Source organism: Ambystoma mexicanum, chromosome 12 (genome assembly GCF_040938575.1).
Source record: "Ambystoma mexicanum isolate Mex_15411 chromosome 12, UKY_AmexF1_1, whole genome shotgun sequence".
NCBI lineage: Eukaryota > Metazoa > Chordata > Amphibia > Caudata > Ambystomatidae > Ambystoma > Ambystoma mexicanum.
In genome coordinates, this window is record NC_090936.1 from 119784986 (window position 1) to 119799096 (window position 14111).

Here is a 14111-nt window from a genome sequence, read left to right on the forward strand (position 1 = left end):
GGTAGGTGTTGATGTGCTAGGGTTAACCGCTTCCGCCGGATTTAAATTTGTGCACTCGCGCGGGACCTTAGCTGAGTGAAGATTAGAAGAGTTTGTTACTGTGTTAAATGCAGTGTGATCGCCTTTAGTGTGCTCATCAACAACTGATTTCAAGGTGTTTTTTGGCGGTTCTAACAGTAGAGTTGGATCTGCCGTGGCTTCAAGTGTCTCGGATGTAATGATAGCCTGACCGTTATCTGCCAGGGTATCAGAAAGATCTGTTAAAGGTGGCTGTAGTGATGACACATGTAGTATCATCTCTCCCAAGTCATTTGTATTTTCAAGTGGATTGTTCCGGTGCATTTGAGCCGCGTCACTTGATTCTAGCGGTACGACAGAGGCAGGTATTTTGTTTTGCATGCAATTCTTATTCTCCATAGTGGTTTCAATGTTGCCGGAGTACGAGGTTAAATCGAGTGCTGGCTGTAAGAGTGTATATGGGGGTAGATCGTTCGCACAGTTAGGAGACAAAGATTTGGAAGTTTGTTCGGGAACAGTTGGATGAGCAGTCATGAGCGCTGAGGTAGTTTGAGCGGTGATAATTACATGTATATTGTTCACCGGACATGTAGACAGTTTTGGCTCTAAATTGCTAACATCACTCACCTTCTCTCTCGCCCCTTTGTCGCCAACAGTAAAGGAAACCTTGGTGGTTACTCCTGTCGAGTCTGAATCGGACGGGAAGTCCATGATGTCCGATCCCGCCGACTCCAGCCGCAAACAGCTCAAAAAGCAGCGCCCTTTTCGCCAGCGGGCTTCACGCCACAAGGGTCGCGCTATGAGTGTTTTAAGCAGTTCTTCCTGTAGGCGTGTCGTAAAGTAGTCACGTGACTCCGTTCATGTGACTGATCTCGAAGGAAAATAAATAAATAAATAATTAATCCGCTCTCCTCAACTGCTGACTGCAGGATCCGTCAGACTCACGCGAATCAGAGCGGGGGCACAATGAGGCACGGCAATCAGTAGCAGAAGGTAAGTGAAAGTAACTCCAGCCGCACAGCTCAAACAGCAGCGCCCTTTTCGCCAGCGGGCTTCATGACAAAAGCATTGGAAATAAGCCAAGGAATGAGGACCATGTACATGAAAGGAAGAACTACATGAAATCCACAAAGTGGGCGAGAAGTAGAGTTGAACATTCGTTACATTGCAAGAACGGAAACGTCAACCCAGGGCCCAAAGATGAGAAAGAGAATATAATAAAAACATTTGGGAAACACACACCCAGGAAACCAGGAGGACAAAACTCATACATGAAACAGCACTTTGGGAAGAGAGGCCGGAACGTGACAAGGAAGAGACAAGGAACTTACACAAAAGTAAGATTGTTGGCATAAAGGGGAGAGGAGTACTGTCAGTCTCTTACAAAAGTTACATAACTTAATCCAGAAAATAACAAGATGCTATTTGTGCATAGTTTATTGCGTGGAACGAAAGAACATAGAAAACCCTGTGACAAAACACAGCAACCAGGAGAAGGGAGTCATTTTCCTGTCTTTAGTTAGTTGCATTAGTGGTAGGGTCTGATAGGTTAGATTTGGACAGTGTGGACGTACTTGTTTTTGGACATTCACCCTGACTGACCAGGACCTTCGTAAAATACATAGGGAACACCCCATAGATATTAGGCAGATTTAAGTCTTAATTTACTTTAGACTAAAGATCATGCCTAAAATGTCTTCACAGGCTCTGTGTCCTTCTTCTGATCCTCCACAATATGTAGCAATTGTGCTTTTTTAGACTGATACTGCCAGCAATGTATAAAGTTGTTAATCACATTAGTTGAACAGACATACATTTCCTTGTTACTTAGGGTCAAAGGGAATGTCCAAGCTCCTTCTACATGGCATAAACTTTAAATGCAGCATATGGGCCTCATTACAAATTTGATGGTATTTTGGTGGCAAATCTGATGACACTGCCTAACGGAATTACCATTACTGCCACTTGATCCCACCGATTTACCGCAGGATTACAAACGATGGTAGGTAGTGTAAATCCCCATTTTTGGGAGTCCATAGGACTCCATGGGGATTTTGGCGCAATTACCAGCAGCAGTAATTCTGCACAATTTGTCATTTATGGGCGGTAATGTGGCAAATGTATCAAAGTTGTAGTATGGTGGTGCAGTAATGCAGCATTGACAGAGCTACCACTGCATTACCACCGTTTTCCCACACCACCATACTCATAATGGGGCCCTATGTTCCTAAACACAATAAGAACCTTGTGCAAGGTCCCAGTGTCCAATACTCTAACACTAAAGATTTGCCCCACCTAAAAGACAGCTGCAGTTTGCCTAAAAAGAATAAAAATGAAAAAATCAGCAATAAAAACATTAGGGTGCTCCAAATAAAATTATAATGCTTAAGCAGACTGATGTGTCTTTTCGCAATGCTTGCCCCTGGTGATAGGATGCTATGTCATTATCTCGAATATTAAAGGCCGCTACAAAAAAAGACTGATTTTTTGCAGCCAAATTTGGTGGCCTTTAATATTCTAAATACTTGAATTCCTCAAACATGGAAATGGTGTGTAGTACTACTGCGCAAGGGACACAAAGTTCAAAATATCAGGTCGGCAGGTCATTCAATATTCGAAAACACAGCCATCCCGATTTGTGAATGGAGATTGTAATTGTGTTCGCAGCTGACACGTGTTTCGACGCAATGGGTCGTCCTCAAGGCAAGAAATAATAGGGATATGTCCCTCAACAGATCAGTTTTTGTATAAATCCAGGAATACAAACATGTGTCTCCTAGAAAGATACCTAATGGGTATGCTGTGTTAGCCCCATTAATGCATAGAGTAAGCCTTTCAGTAGGGTTCAGTAGGATATTTCAAATGCAGAATCATTATACGATATCAAGACCTGTGATCAGTATATGTGGGATAAACGCCCAAGAACTGCAGGAGCGCAGGTTTCCTGGCGCTGCTACACAGTGTCCAAGTCAAGAACCGCATTTGCGCTACTTGAATCCCTCCCCCTTTGCCCTTTGAAATCAGGGATTTCACCCACGAACGTTCAACCTCTCCCGCACTCCAACCCTGCCTCATACTCGTACACCTTTTCCCCCAGCACCCCCATTAGATACAAAACTACTCAGAAACACACAAACGCAGACACACTCCTTCCCCCAAGTCCGCTACCCACCACAAACACTGTCCCCTTATATACACACCCGTACACACACACACACACACACACACACACACACTTACTTGTAACCGTCTTCCACTGCTCATCTCTGTCAGCCTGTCAGTCCCTGGCGCACTCGTGTGCGGCAGGGGCATGACAGTTAAGATTTAGGAAGACCGCTTTGAGCATTTGCAGAGCGGTTTTTCAAAAACGGTCTTTGTCATTTTCGGGTAAATGAAAAATACTTTTTGACCTAATACCGGTAATAGAGCTGTGCTGCCAGAGAGACAGGCCCCCTTTCTCTGCATGACGATTTTCCCTACTTCTGAGTGCTGACCCGTGGGGCTCACAGAGGTGGTAGTTTACTGCCGTTGTTGGGCCGAGGTGACCATTTCAGTTGTATTATTGCTGAAGGAGTGATAACTCTGCCTGATTGGGCAGTTCTCCTTGGAGTTATACTGGTACGGCAATATTTGAGCCTTTTAGTTGGGCTGCAGGCTGAGCTGATCTCACTTTATTTTTCGTAAAAAGGGGTAAAAGCCCATAGACTATGCCTTGGGCTTTAGGTTGTCCTGTAAGAGAAGCAGGGAATGAAGAGGCTCTGAGCTATCAGAAGAACACACCTTGCAGGAGTGAGTTTTTTGGTCTTTTGACTTTCCAAGTTAGTACAGAGCTTATTTTTTAACATAGCAACCATAGTGTGGCGAGACAAAGCCAAAAACAGTGGGGTGGCAGCAAGCCCTGGGCTTGCATGCAGCACGTTGTAAGCTATTTTACATGGACAAAGAGGCACACAAGAGCACAAAGGTACCCAATATACACAGGGGTGGCAGAAGTTAGCCAAAAGGGGCATAGAGTCTGCATTGAGGTGCAAGCAGGCAGCTCTCACTTCTTTTTCTCTTTGCATTGAGTAGTGCCAGCAGGCAGACCCCTCGTGTTCTCAATTCCTCTGGGGCTTGGACCTACTCCTTTGCTTTCTGTGCTTTTCTGTTCTGTTTATCATGCCTGATCCACATTTCATTCAGAGGTTTGCGAATGTTGGGACTGATTTTCTATACTCTGGCCTGGTGGACAGATGTATAGAAGGCCAATATATACTGCGACAGGGACAACTCTGGTGAGCTGTAGCCAAACCAGTTCAGGTAGCAGTGACAGGTGGTCTATGCTAAGACCTTCAGGAGGTGGTGAGCTTGTAAAGGGTCCATAATGAGTTCACACAATGGGCATCACAAAATTGCACTTAGACATGATGTATACAAATACAGTTATTATTTATTTGCCAAAACACACTATAGAAAAATGACTACTAGCAAATAGAGTTATCACACAACACTAAATGAAACAGATACATATATACATTCACTTGTTATAGGGCATAATAGATTTCAGAAACTCCTGCAAAGGAAAGATTAGATTAGTATTATGCACGCAAGGTCCACAGAGAATGATCCCTAACTATAATTGTCCAGCTCTAAGTTGTCTGGGGTCTTTTGCCCAATAGGTCAGGTAAAAGGTCCACAGAATCTTTGACGCAGGAAAAAATGCAGGTAGGGTCTCTGAGGTCCAGTGAAGGGTTCTAGGTATTATAGAACAAGTTAAACTAGCTAACTGAAGTAGCCCTAACTTTTAGAAGTCTTGCGCAAGCAAGAGATGGCAAAGCCAATATTAGAATTAAGTAAGCCCTTTGACTTATAATGGGAATATATGGGTAGGTAAGAAGCTCTGTAACTTACCCACCGTAGTCCGATTCTTCCACTGACTTCAAAGGACTTGGTAGAACAAAGGAAGAGGGTCTGAGGTTGCTTTTCCCACCAAAAGTTGCAGTCCTCGATTTGCAGGGGTTGCAGGTTCTAGCTGATCTCCGGTTGGTGTCTTTCATTGTTGCAAGGACTATCGATGGAAGATTGCAGCAGAACTCAATGCAGGACCCCTCTCAGGACTGAACTCGGATCAGGTAAGTGATTTTGGACGGTGGTGACCGCGCCACGGCGACCCAAAGGGACTCAACAGCCATGGTCACACTTTCCCTCCTATCTCGGGTCCCCTTGTTGCTAGGACACCGAAATTACGCAGACATTAGTCTCGTAGGGCCAACTGAGGATCCCCCAAGTTCCAGGTCGAAACGGTGTACGGTGACACCGGCAGCACGGTAGCCCAAATACAGAGCTGGTCAGCCACGATCCTGGGACACTTCCGAAGGCTCTTAGTTGCAAGTCACTGAGCAGACGTCAGGAATCGATGGTCCCTCCACTCCAAGGGTTGCAGCTCCTTCGCAGGACTGCTAAAGATCACGAGCAAGACAGGGCTCCACCAGGACGGCAGCAGAAGTTGGTAGCCAAGCCTTCTTCTGATGGGTCTCTGGTTTCTTTGCAAGTCTCACAGCTGGATAGGATACTAGGCTCCTTCAGGTGTCTCCAGGATCTAAGAAGAATGGGTGCAGGGGTCCTCTTCTTGTCCTAAAAGCCAGGCAAGAGCGGCTCGCCTCACTAGCCAATAGCAGGACCCCAGCAGTGGCCCAATCAGGACCACTGGCAGGAACATTCATGCATACCACTCAGACACAATGAAACCAGTTTGTAGATTGGGACCAGACCGTCCCAGCCCACATCCTGCCAGCAAACACACACAGCCCTCCACACGTAGCCGCCAAAAGCTCCTGCTTTTCCAGGCACTGGAAGCCCTTATAAGGATTTTCCTGGCCCTTGAGGCCAGGAAGAAGGCTAAAGAACAACATGGCAAAAGGACAGCCGAAAAATCATGTGGCACGGCCATGTTTGGACACTAGCCACAGTTAGTAGCCAAACGTGGTAAACACGTTAAGGCTATAAACGAAAAGTGGGGAAAAGTCACTGCTGCCACCAGCTTATCCTTTTAGCATACCTAGAGTAACCAAAAATCCTCTGAGTTTTAATCTACGGCAAATCAAAAATGTACCCCACTGTACTGCAGTGTAAGCTGCATTGTACAATGATAAAAAAGTTACAAGTGATACAAAAGTACCCAAAAGTAGTAACACATAACATGACGAAGGGAAACAAGGTTTCCCACTACTGACAGCCTGAAGAACATGTCAGTTTCCCCATAACATATGAGCAAATGCCAGTTTAGTGAAGCTAAGGCTTCACTGCACTGTGAAAAGGGCAGGTCAGATTCAAAAATAAAACCAAAAAGTTTGGCGGTTCCATAAAGATGGAAGGAAAGGTACAGTAAAGAGAAATCTTTCCTAACAGCGAACCACAAAATTACAACCAACGTATATTCCGACTTCCTCTTTAGAAACAGCTGACAAAGAGTTTCTCCAATCACAGAGCATAGCATCAGTTTGTTTCTGCACTTTTATTTGGAAGAAAAGAAATTCTGAGCACTAGTGCTGGATGAGGTACAGCTCTAGGACAGGCATGCAAAGTGGTTGCTAGCACTTCTAGGTGCAGTCAACCTCTTTGCACACAGTTCCCTTCAGTTCTCCCCTTTGATTTTGGCAGGCATTTGCATATAAGCTTTGTTCAAGTTTTCTTCATCTTGGTTGTGAGAACCCGACAGGGGGTTGATGCACTGCGTGTCGTTGGCAAATTTAGCAAACCAGATCCCTTCCTGCTCCAGCAGTGCAAAAAAAAAGGGGGCCATGAAAATATTGTATAAACATGGGGAAATGCTCGCAGCCTGTGGGACGCCAAATTCACTCGGTAAAGCAACAGCCTCAGCTGTCGTGGAGCAGACTCTACTTTCTGTTATTGAGAAAGGATGCAAACCAATGAGATGCTGCTGGGGAATAATTTCCCACTTCTTCGAGCCTGGAGACCAATAAAAGATGGTCTACCAGGTCGAAAGCGGCAGAGAGATCCAGGGGCATGAGCATAGAAGAGAGTCCCTTATCCATACGCGCAAGGGGCCTGGATTTTAATTCCAATAGCGCTGTCTCTGTACTATGGCCTGTTCTGAATCCCGATTGTCGGCAGTTCAGGACCGGAAAGTTATTTAGATGTTGGGCCACTGGCCTATATGCTACTCTATCCAAGATCTTCAAAAGGAATGCTGTATTTTTAATAGGCCTATAGTTAAGGGATCTCCCCTAGGCAGACCCAGATTTCTCAGTAAGATCTTCTGGCATGAGGCCCTCCATGAGGGAGGTATTCACAAATTTGCAGATTGCTGCAGGCAGTGTCGGTGGACAGGTTTTTATGATGACAGCTGAACAAGGGTGCCCTTTGCAACTAGTAGTTTTTAAGTGAGCCACTACCTCTGTCAATTCCTCCAGGGAAATAGGGGAGAAGTTGAATAGTGGAATAGAGGGACATCCTTTAAAACCCTCATAGCTCATCTTACTCACATCTGTTAGAGCAGCATCTTTCTTGATAGATATATTCGCCTTGATGCCCTTCAATTTCTTGACCATAGCATCCTGGATGCTCCGACACCATACCGTGTCTTTCGCAACTAATCCAACGTCTGGAGGCTTGGTGGACTCTTGCTCTTTTAAGATTTTAAAAAAGTTCTTTGGCCTCTGATTTTGCATTAGTAATCCTGTTGTTGAAAAAGGTTTTTTTTGTGTCCAGTATAGCAGATTTATATGCTCTAGAGGCGCCTTTGTACGCTGCGAGATGACCTTGTGCGGGATTGCCTTTCCAGGTGTAGAAACGTTTTAGCATGATAGATTTTAGCTGTTGAAAAGCTGGAGAAAACTTAGCTGACGGAAAAGGGTGAAGCCTAAAGCCCCTATGAACAGTGTGTTGACAGGAGTGAACCCGGCAGAGGGTTGTCCATAGTGAACTGTTTTGCAAAAGTAAGAAGAGCCATAGTGAACCCGGAAGAGGAAGGCTGACATCTTAAAGGGGTCCAAGCCTGAAGGAGGGAGATCCAGGGGTGGAAAGTTACCACCCTAAGGTGATTGGAAAAGGAACTGTTTAAAACTACATTAAAACCCAAGTAAGAGGTATTGGAAGACCAGGGGAAGTGAATTGCCCCCCTTGTCAAGTGGGTCTGACACCGGTTGAGGGAGATCCAGGGGTGAAAAAGTCATCACCCAAAGTTCATTGATAAAGGAATTGTTCAATTGATTGGTTGAATTTGATACGTTGGCGCCCGGAAGAGTGGGGCTCAGGGGTGAAGCCATCACCCAACGTGAACTGTAGAAAATAACTTTTGTTTGTTTCTTTGTTGTAGAATACATCAGGCCCTCAAGGGCAAGAGACTTTTGAATGAAAAGCGACTTTACCATCGAAGAACATGATAGCTGGAATAGAACTGTCGGCTTGTGCTGAGAAAGCTCGAGCATGTACTGTGCTAGCTGGAACAAAACTGTCGGCTCTTTCTAAAAAAGCTCCAGCGTGTGGTGTGCTCCAAGGTCCCACCTTTTCCCGTGATGAAAGTGTGGGGAAGGGAGACCCCGGGAATCCCTCAACCAATCTCTCAGAAACCATGTCTGTGCTGCCAAATAATAGACCCGGAAATCAGGTTGGCCCATTCCCCCTTTATTTCTGGGCATCATCATAACCTTCCTTGCCACTCGTTTTTTTTATTCCACGCAAACCTCCCTGTTAGCCTTTGTAGGGCCCGAAAAAAGGACTGAGGGACCTGTGTTGGCAGGGTCGTAAAGTAGTAAAGATGCTGAGGTAGCACCACCATCTTAAGGACATTGATTCTGCACAACCACGTGATATTGAGCGGGCCCCAGTCCACTAGTTTGTTTTTGATAGTCTCCAGGAGAGGCGGGTAGCTAGCTCCCGCCATTGTTTCCAGGGAGTTAGTAAGGTAGACCCCCAGGTATTTTACCGTTTTCGTATGTGGAGGGGTTGCCAGGTTTAATATTTCAGATTTGTGGTTATTCATTTTCAGCCTTGCCACTTCCCGAAATTTCTGCAGCTGTCCCTCCAGATCACTAAGCGACCTCTTGGGGTCTTGTATAGCTAATAGCAGGTCATCCGCAAAGGTGGCTATTTTGTGTTCCAAACCCACCAAAGTTATTCCCCCTATCTCCCTGTTCACCCTGAGTGTTCCTAATAAAGGTTCCAGGTGGATCGCGTAGAGGAGGGGTGACAGGGGACATCCCTGCTTCATACCTCGTTGGATTTTAATGGGGATGACAACTGGCCATTTATCGCCAGGCGTATCGATAGGTTTTTATAGTTGGCCTTAATTCTGGACACGAACCTCACCCCGAACCCTATCTTCTGCATCGTAAGGAACAAGAATCGCTATTCGACCCTGTTAAAAGCCTTTTCAGCGTCCAGGGCGATCAGCAGGGAGGGTACCCTTCTCTTGTTTGTTTTATCCATAAGGTGGGCTATTATCCTCGTATTATTGCTTGTTTGCCTTCCCTTTATAAACCCGGATTGATCTGGGGAGATCACATGGGGGAGGATATCTTCTAACCGGTTCACCAAGAGCTTGGTGTCCATGTTGATCAGGGCTATCGGTCTATATGAGGCACAAGACAAGGGGTCTTTACCTTGTTCGGGCAACAGAACTACCTTCGACTCCTGCATGGATGGTGTGATTTCCTCTGTTCTTCCTATTTCGTTAAATAGGGATACCATGCATGGGATTAGCAGTTCTTTAAATGCCTTATAAAATGTTGTAGTAAATCCGTCAGGCTCTGGGGTCTTATTGATAGATAAGGAGGAGATAGCTCTCCTCACCTCCTCGCCCGTGATCTCCTGTTCCAATACCAGTCTTTCCTGGCCAGAAATTTGTTTGAGCGGCCGCCTATTGGCCAGGTACCCTTCCTGCTCATCTTCCAATGCCCCCTGGGAGGCATATTTTTCCTGATAATGTCGTCTGTATCAGTACTTGTCCCCCTCCCTCTGTTTAGGATTTTCAATATGGTCTTGGCTTTTTAGTCCCTTTTCAACATCCTCGCCAGTATCCTGTCTGCCCTATGCGCTTTGACATAGTACCTGTTTGAGAGACAGCAAGGATCGTTCCACCACTCTTGCCTGGATCATCTCCAGCTGTCCTCTTACTGCCTTGAATTCCCTTCTAGTTTCTCCACTTGCACCCGCCCCCATTGGGGTCATCACCTGCTTCAGCTTCGAGGTCTTGTTCGACTTTATGTAGCGCCCTGTCTCTTCTTGCTTTCATCGCTATAATCTTACCCCGAGTGGTTGCCTTAAAGGCATCCCACAGTCTGTTGTGAGGTATGCCTTTCTTTATTATCCCTGAAGTATTCCCCTATACCCCTCTTTATTTCCTCCCTCACCGTGACTCTAACTCTCCCTCTGTCCTCATTCTTCTCGACCTCTCTTTTGCTTTTGATTCAGTAAAGCACAACATCCTGATCTCCCATCTCCGTGATAACCTGGGCATCACAGATCAGGCCCTGGCGTGCCTCATCTCCTTTCTCTCTGACCGGCCCTCCCAGGTGGAACTTGGGTCTTTTCTCTCCTTTATCACTCTCTCTACTTGTGGTGTCCCCCAGGCATCTAACCTATCCCCCTGGTTCTTCAATATATACATGGCCCCTTTGACCCACAGGAGCTCTACCTTTACCTCTAACTTTAAGTGTTATGTGGATGACACGCAGCTCTCTTTCAGGCTACCCTCGGCCTTCTCCTCCTCGCTCATCCCTGACTGTCTATCTGCAATTTAGTCTTGGTGTGCCGCTAACGATCTCTGCCTGAATGCCATAAGACAGATTGTCCTCATAGGGACCCCTGCTCTCGCTTTCCCACTTTCAATCGGCCGGGCCTCCCTTGGCCCTGCGCCGGCACCTGCCAATGAGGCAAAAAATCTAGGTGTCATCTTCGACTCCACTCTCCCCTTCTCTTCTCACATCTCAGACATCTCCAAAAAGTCCCACTACCAACTGCACCGACTTAGAGGCATTCTACCGTTTCTCACTTTCCCCCAAAGGCTCACCACTTCGAGAGCCCTAGTTCTCTCTAGGCTGGACTATTGCAACAGCCTCTTTCTCAATCTTTGTACTGCTACTCTCTGTCCTCTAAAACCTATCCAGAACAGAACCGCAAGACGTATCCTTGGCCTCAAGCCCAGGGACTACAAGGCTTTCTGGGGCTGAGGCCTGCAATATCTACAACGCTCCCTTCCTAAATACTCTCCATCTAGAGTCCTCTGCTTGTCCTCCAACTCACTGCAGGTGAACCGCTTTCATAAACAGAGATTTGGGGGTAGATATTTATCCTCTGCAGGTGCCTCCCTCTTAAACAGCCTCCCTGCCTCCCTCCGTCTTGAGTCGGAGCACCTTAAGTTCTGGAAACTCCTCAAGACCTTCATCTTCTCCTCCTCCTTCTCTCTCCCGCTCCCATGCCAACCTCTGTTCTCTTTCGCTCCACCCTCCTTCCTCCTTCTCTTCCCTAACTCTGTTCAGTTTTTGCTGACTGGTTGCCTAGTTCACCTGCAGAGCCTACAGGTCCCAGGCTTCCCTGCCAGTCTTTTGCACTTGCCTCCGGGCCGCTGCACTATGTTCAGCATTACTGCACTTTCAGCTTACGATCAATGAGCGGGGCAACCATTATGGGCTTAACCCAGGGCCTTGTTGGACTGGAAGTGTTTGTCCCCCCACACAACCCTTTCCTTGCACCTCCCTCTGTATTCATGCATGACCTAAATGCACTAGGACTAGTAAGTTTGTCTATCCTGCCCCCCTCTTCCCCCACAGCCCCTTTTTTGTCCCCCTCCCTAGCTTGGTCGCAACTGTAACACTTCATGCACTTGCACTAGGAGAAATGCTGTCACGGCTAGTATGCTTGATTTTCTGTTAGATCATTCAGAAACTTCGAGGCCTAAGAATGATTACTGTATTCCCTTGTTCCCTTCCTGCCTTGAAGCGCTTTGAAGTACTCCACCTATGTATAAGCTCTGTATAAATAAACAATTACAATTACACAACAGTTGGCAAAGCAACAGAAATTAGTAAAGAAATGAAAGGTTAGAATACAGTGACAGTAACTAAACAAGCACTGGCAACACCGACACTTTGGGCTTTTGTGTAGGCATGGTAAAGCACTTGCTTGGCACTGCAGTGGTGGTATTAACTGCCCATTGATGGTAGGAGGTGCAAAATGGGGAGAGTACCTGGGTATCTAATAGTAGTGCCTGGCAAATGCCTAATACTAATGCAAAAGCCAAAACTGTTGCTTTTGCCAATGGTGATTTTTACCAGGACTTCAGTAAAGGAAACGCATAGTGCTTAAAAATCGAGTGGCTGAAGGCAGACCCAGTTAAGACATTTTCATTACACCAGTATCGTGTTTACAGGCCCATTAAGTGATTAGCTCTTAATAGGCTGCTCTGAAAAACACTGGCCGGCACTTCGAGTGCAAAGTTTTATAGTAAAGCTTCATTAAAGTGAGCTCAAAGAGTTCCCTTAAGCTTAAGGAGGTGTTTTGGTCCTGGCGGCGTAGGAGCAAGGTGGGAATGGCCATATTGATTAGCATAGCCATGGGCAGTCAATGGGTGGGTAAATAACCAAACATCTACAAGTTTTGGATATACGTTGAAAAACCGAATCCCAAAAGCTCGGATTACAAAATTGCAAAGGCCACTTGCTCACATTTTGCAACTCGAGCTTTGGAGGATTTTGGTTGTTTGTCCCCTACTGTGCATTTAATGCATGCAGGGGACATCCATGCAGCCCATAATACTGAAATAGGGGAGCCAGGGACACCCGTGCTCCCCTTGTTCGGTATTATGGGCTTCAGTCTTTTTTACCAGGCCGAATGTGCACCAAATGTGCATTTGGCTTTTTGCTTTCGACCTTTGGTCGAAACGCACGTTCTGTGTCCCTCCTCATGTGCCATTTTTACTTATCGGTACTCTGTGATCGTTTTGGCGTTCCACCTGATAAACCAAACAAAAAAATCTGCGACCGTAATCAAACAATGAGTCACTGAGGCTTTGTAGAGCCGGAAATCGTCCTATCAGGAAATCATGGTGGCTGAGCTGCCTAACGTTGTTGACGATTACTGCAGAACAAAAAAGCATCAACTGCAGGACGCCAAACTACTGCCTTATCGTACAATAGTGTCCACAACTGTGGACATATGCCCATAATGTGGCTTTGAAGTAGTTAACAAGAGGCATAGCCATACGTTTTCTACTTGAGGCTAACTCCCCCCATTCTTTGCACTAAATCGTCTTTTGTTCTCACAGTACGCAGCACAGCATTTCCTCTCCATGATTTTGCAAATTATACTCCATGATGTATCTTTTTAGGTTGTGAAGGGGGACTTTAATAGATGTGGTTGTGTGCAAGCTCTCAGTGGCCCTCCCTACCTCTGAGATGAATTCAGACGTCCGTCTTCTCTTTTTTTTTCTTGAGACTGGAACAGTTCCAGGAAGTCCCTATAGCTTAAACTGGAGCTCATGTCCAATCCCAAGAGGTCCAGCAGGCGCAGGTACTCCTTCTCCGTAATGATGAGCAGCAAGCCTTCAAGGAGACGTCGCAGATCGTGCATAGTGAGGATGCCATCGTGATTGCTATCTGTGTTTTGGAAGATCGTGTAGGTATCCTAGGAAAATGATACAATTAACACATTAAGAACATAGGCTCATAAATACATAGCTTTAATTATGCCACGTATCCACATAAGCAGTACATGATTGCACTTGTTGTATATTCTCATGCTCTGCCTCTAGTCAGCACGTGTCTTGTCTTCTAAGCTAAAACATCACCTGTTCATATCTAGATGTCCCAATTGGGGACTTCCCTTAATGCTACCATGCTTGCATATCTACACTACAATGTCCACCATAGTAATGTCAGGGAGGGGTTATATGGTCTCTCTTGAAATGTCTAATGCGTTTGACTTTGTGGTTAGGTCAGTGCTGTGGTCTAAACTTCTTCCTATGAATATTCCCAGGAAACTGGTTCAGCTGCTCTCTTCTGCACACAGGCACCATGCTGCGGATACATCTTACTCAAGATGGCTCTCTTTCCTCGGGTATTAGATCTTTTCTACGACCGAAGCAAGGGTGTACG

The 14111-nt window shown here is 46.0% G+C and overlaps 1 protein-coding gene across 2 annotated transcripts in view; it reads right to left on the bottom strand.

Annotated features, from left to right (window-relative positions):
- The window catches only part of EFCAB6 (EF-hand calcium binding domain 6), a 1227964-nt gene that overhangs the window by 486962 nt on the left and 726891 nt on the right, over positions 1-14111 (bottom strand). For both annotated transcript variants that reach the window (XM_069628134.1, XM_069628133.1), the window contains one exon: positions 13406-13641. In XM_069628134.1, coding sequence (XP_069484235.1) covers positions 13406-13641 — 236 coding nt within the window. The remainder of the gene's footprint in view (positions 1-13405; positions 13642-14111) is intronic.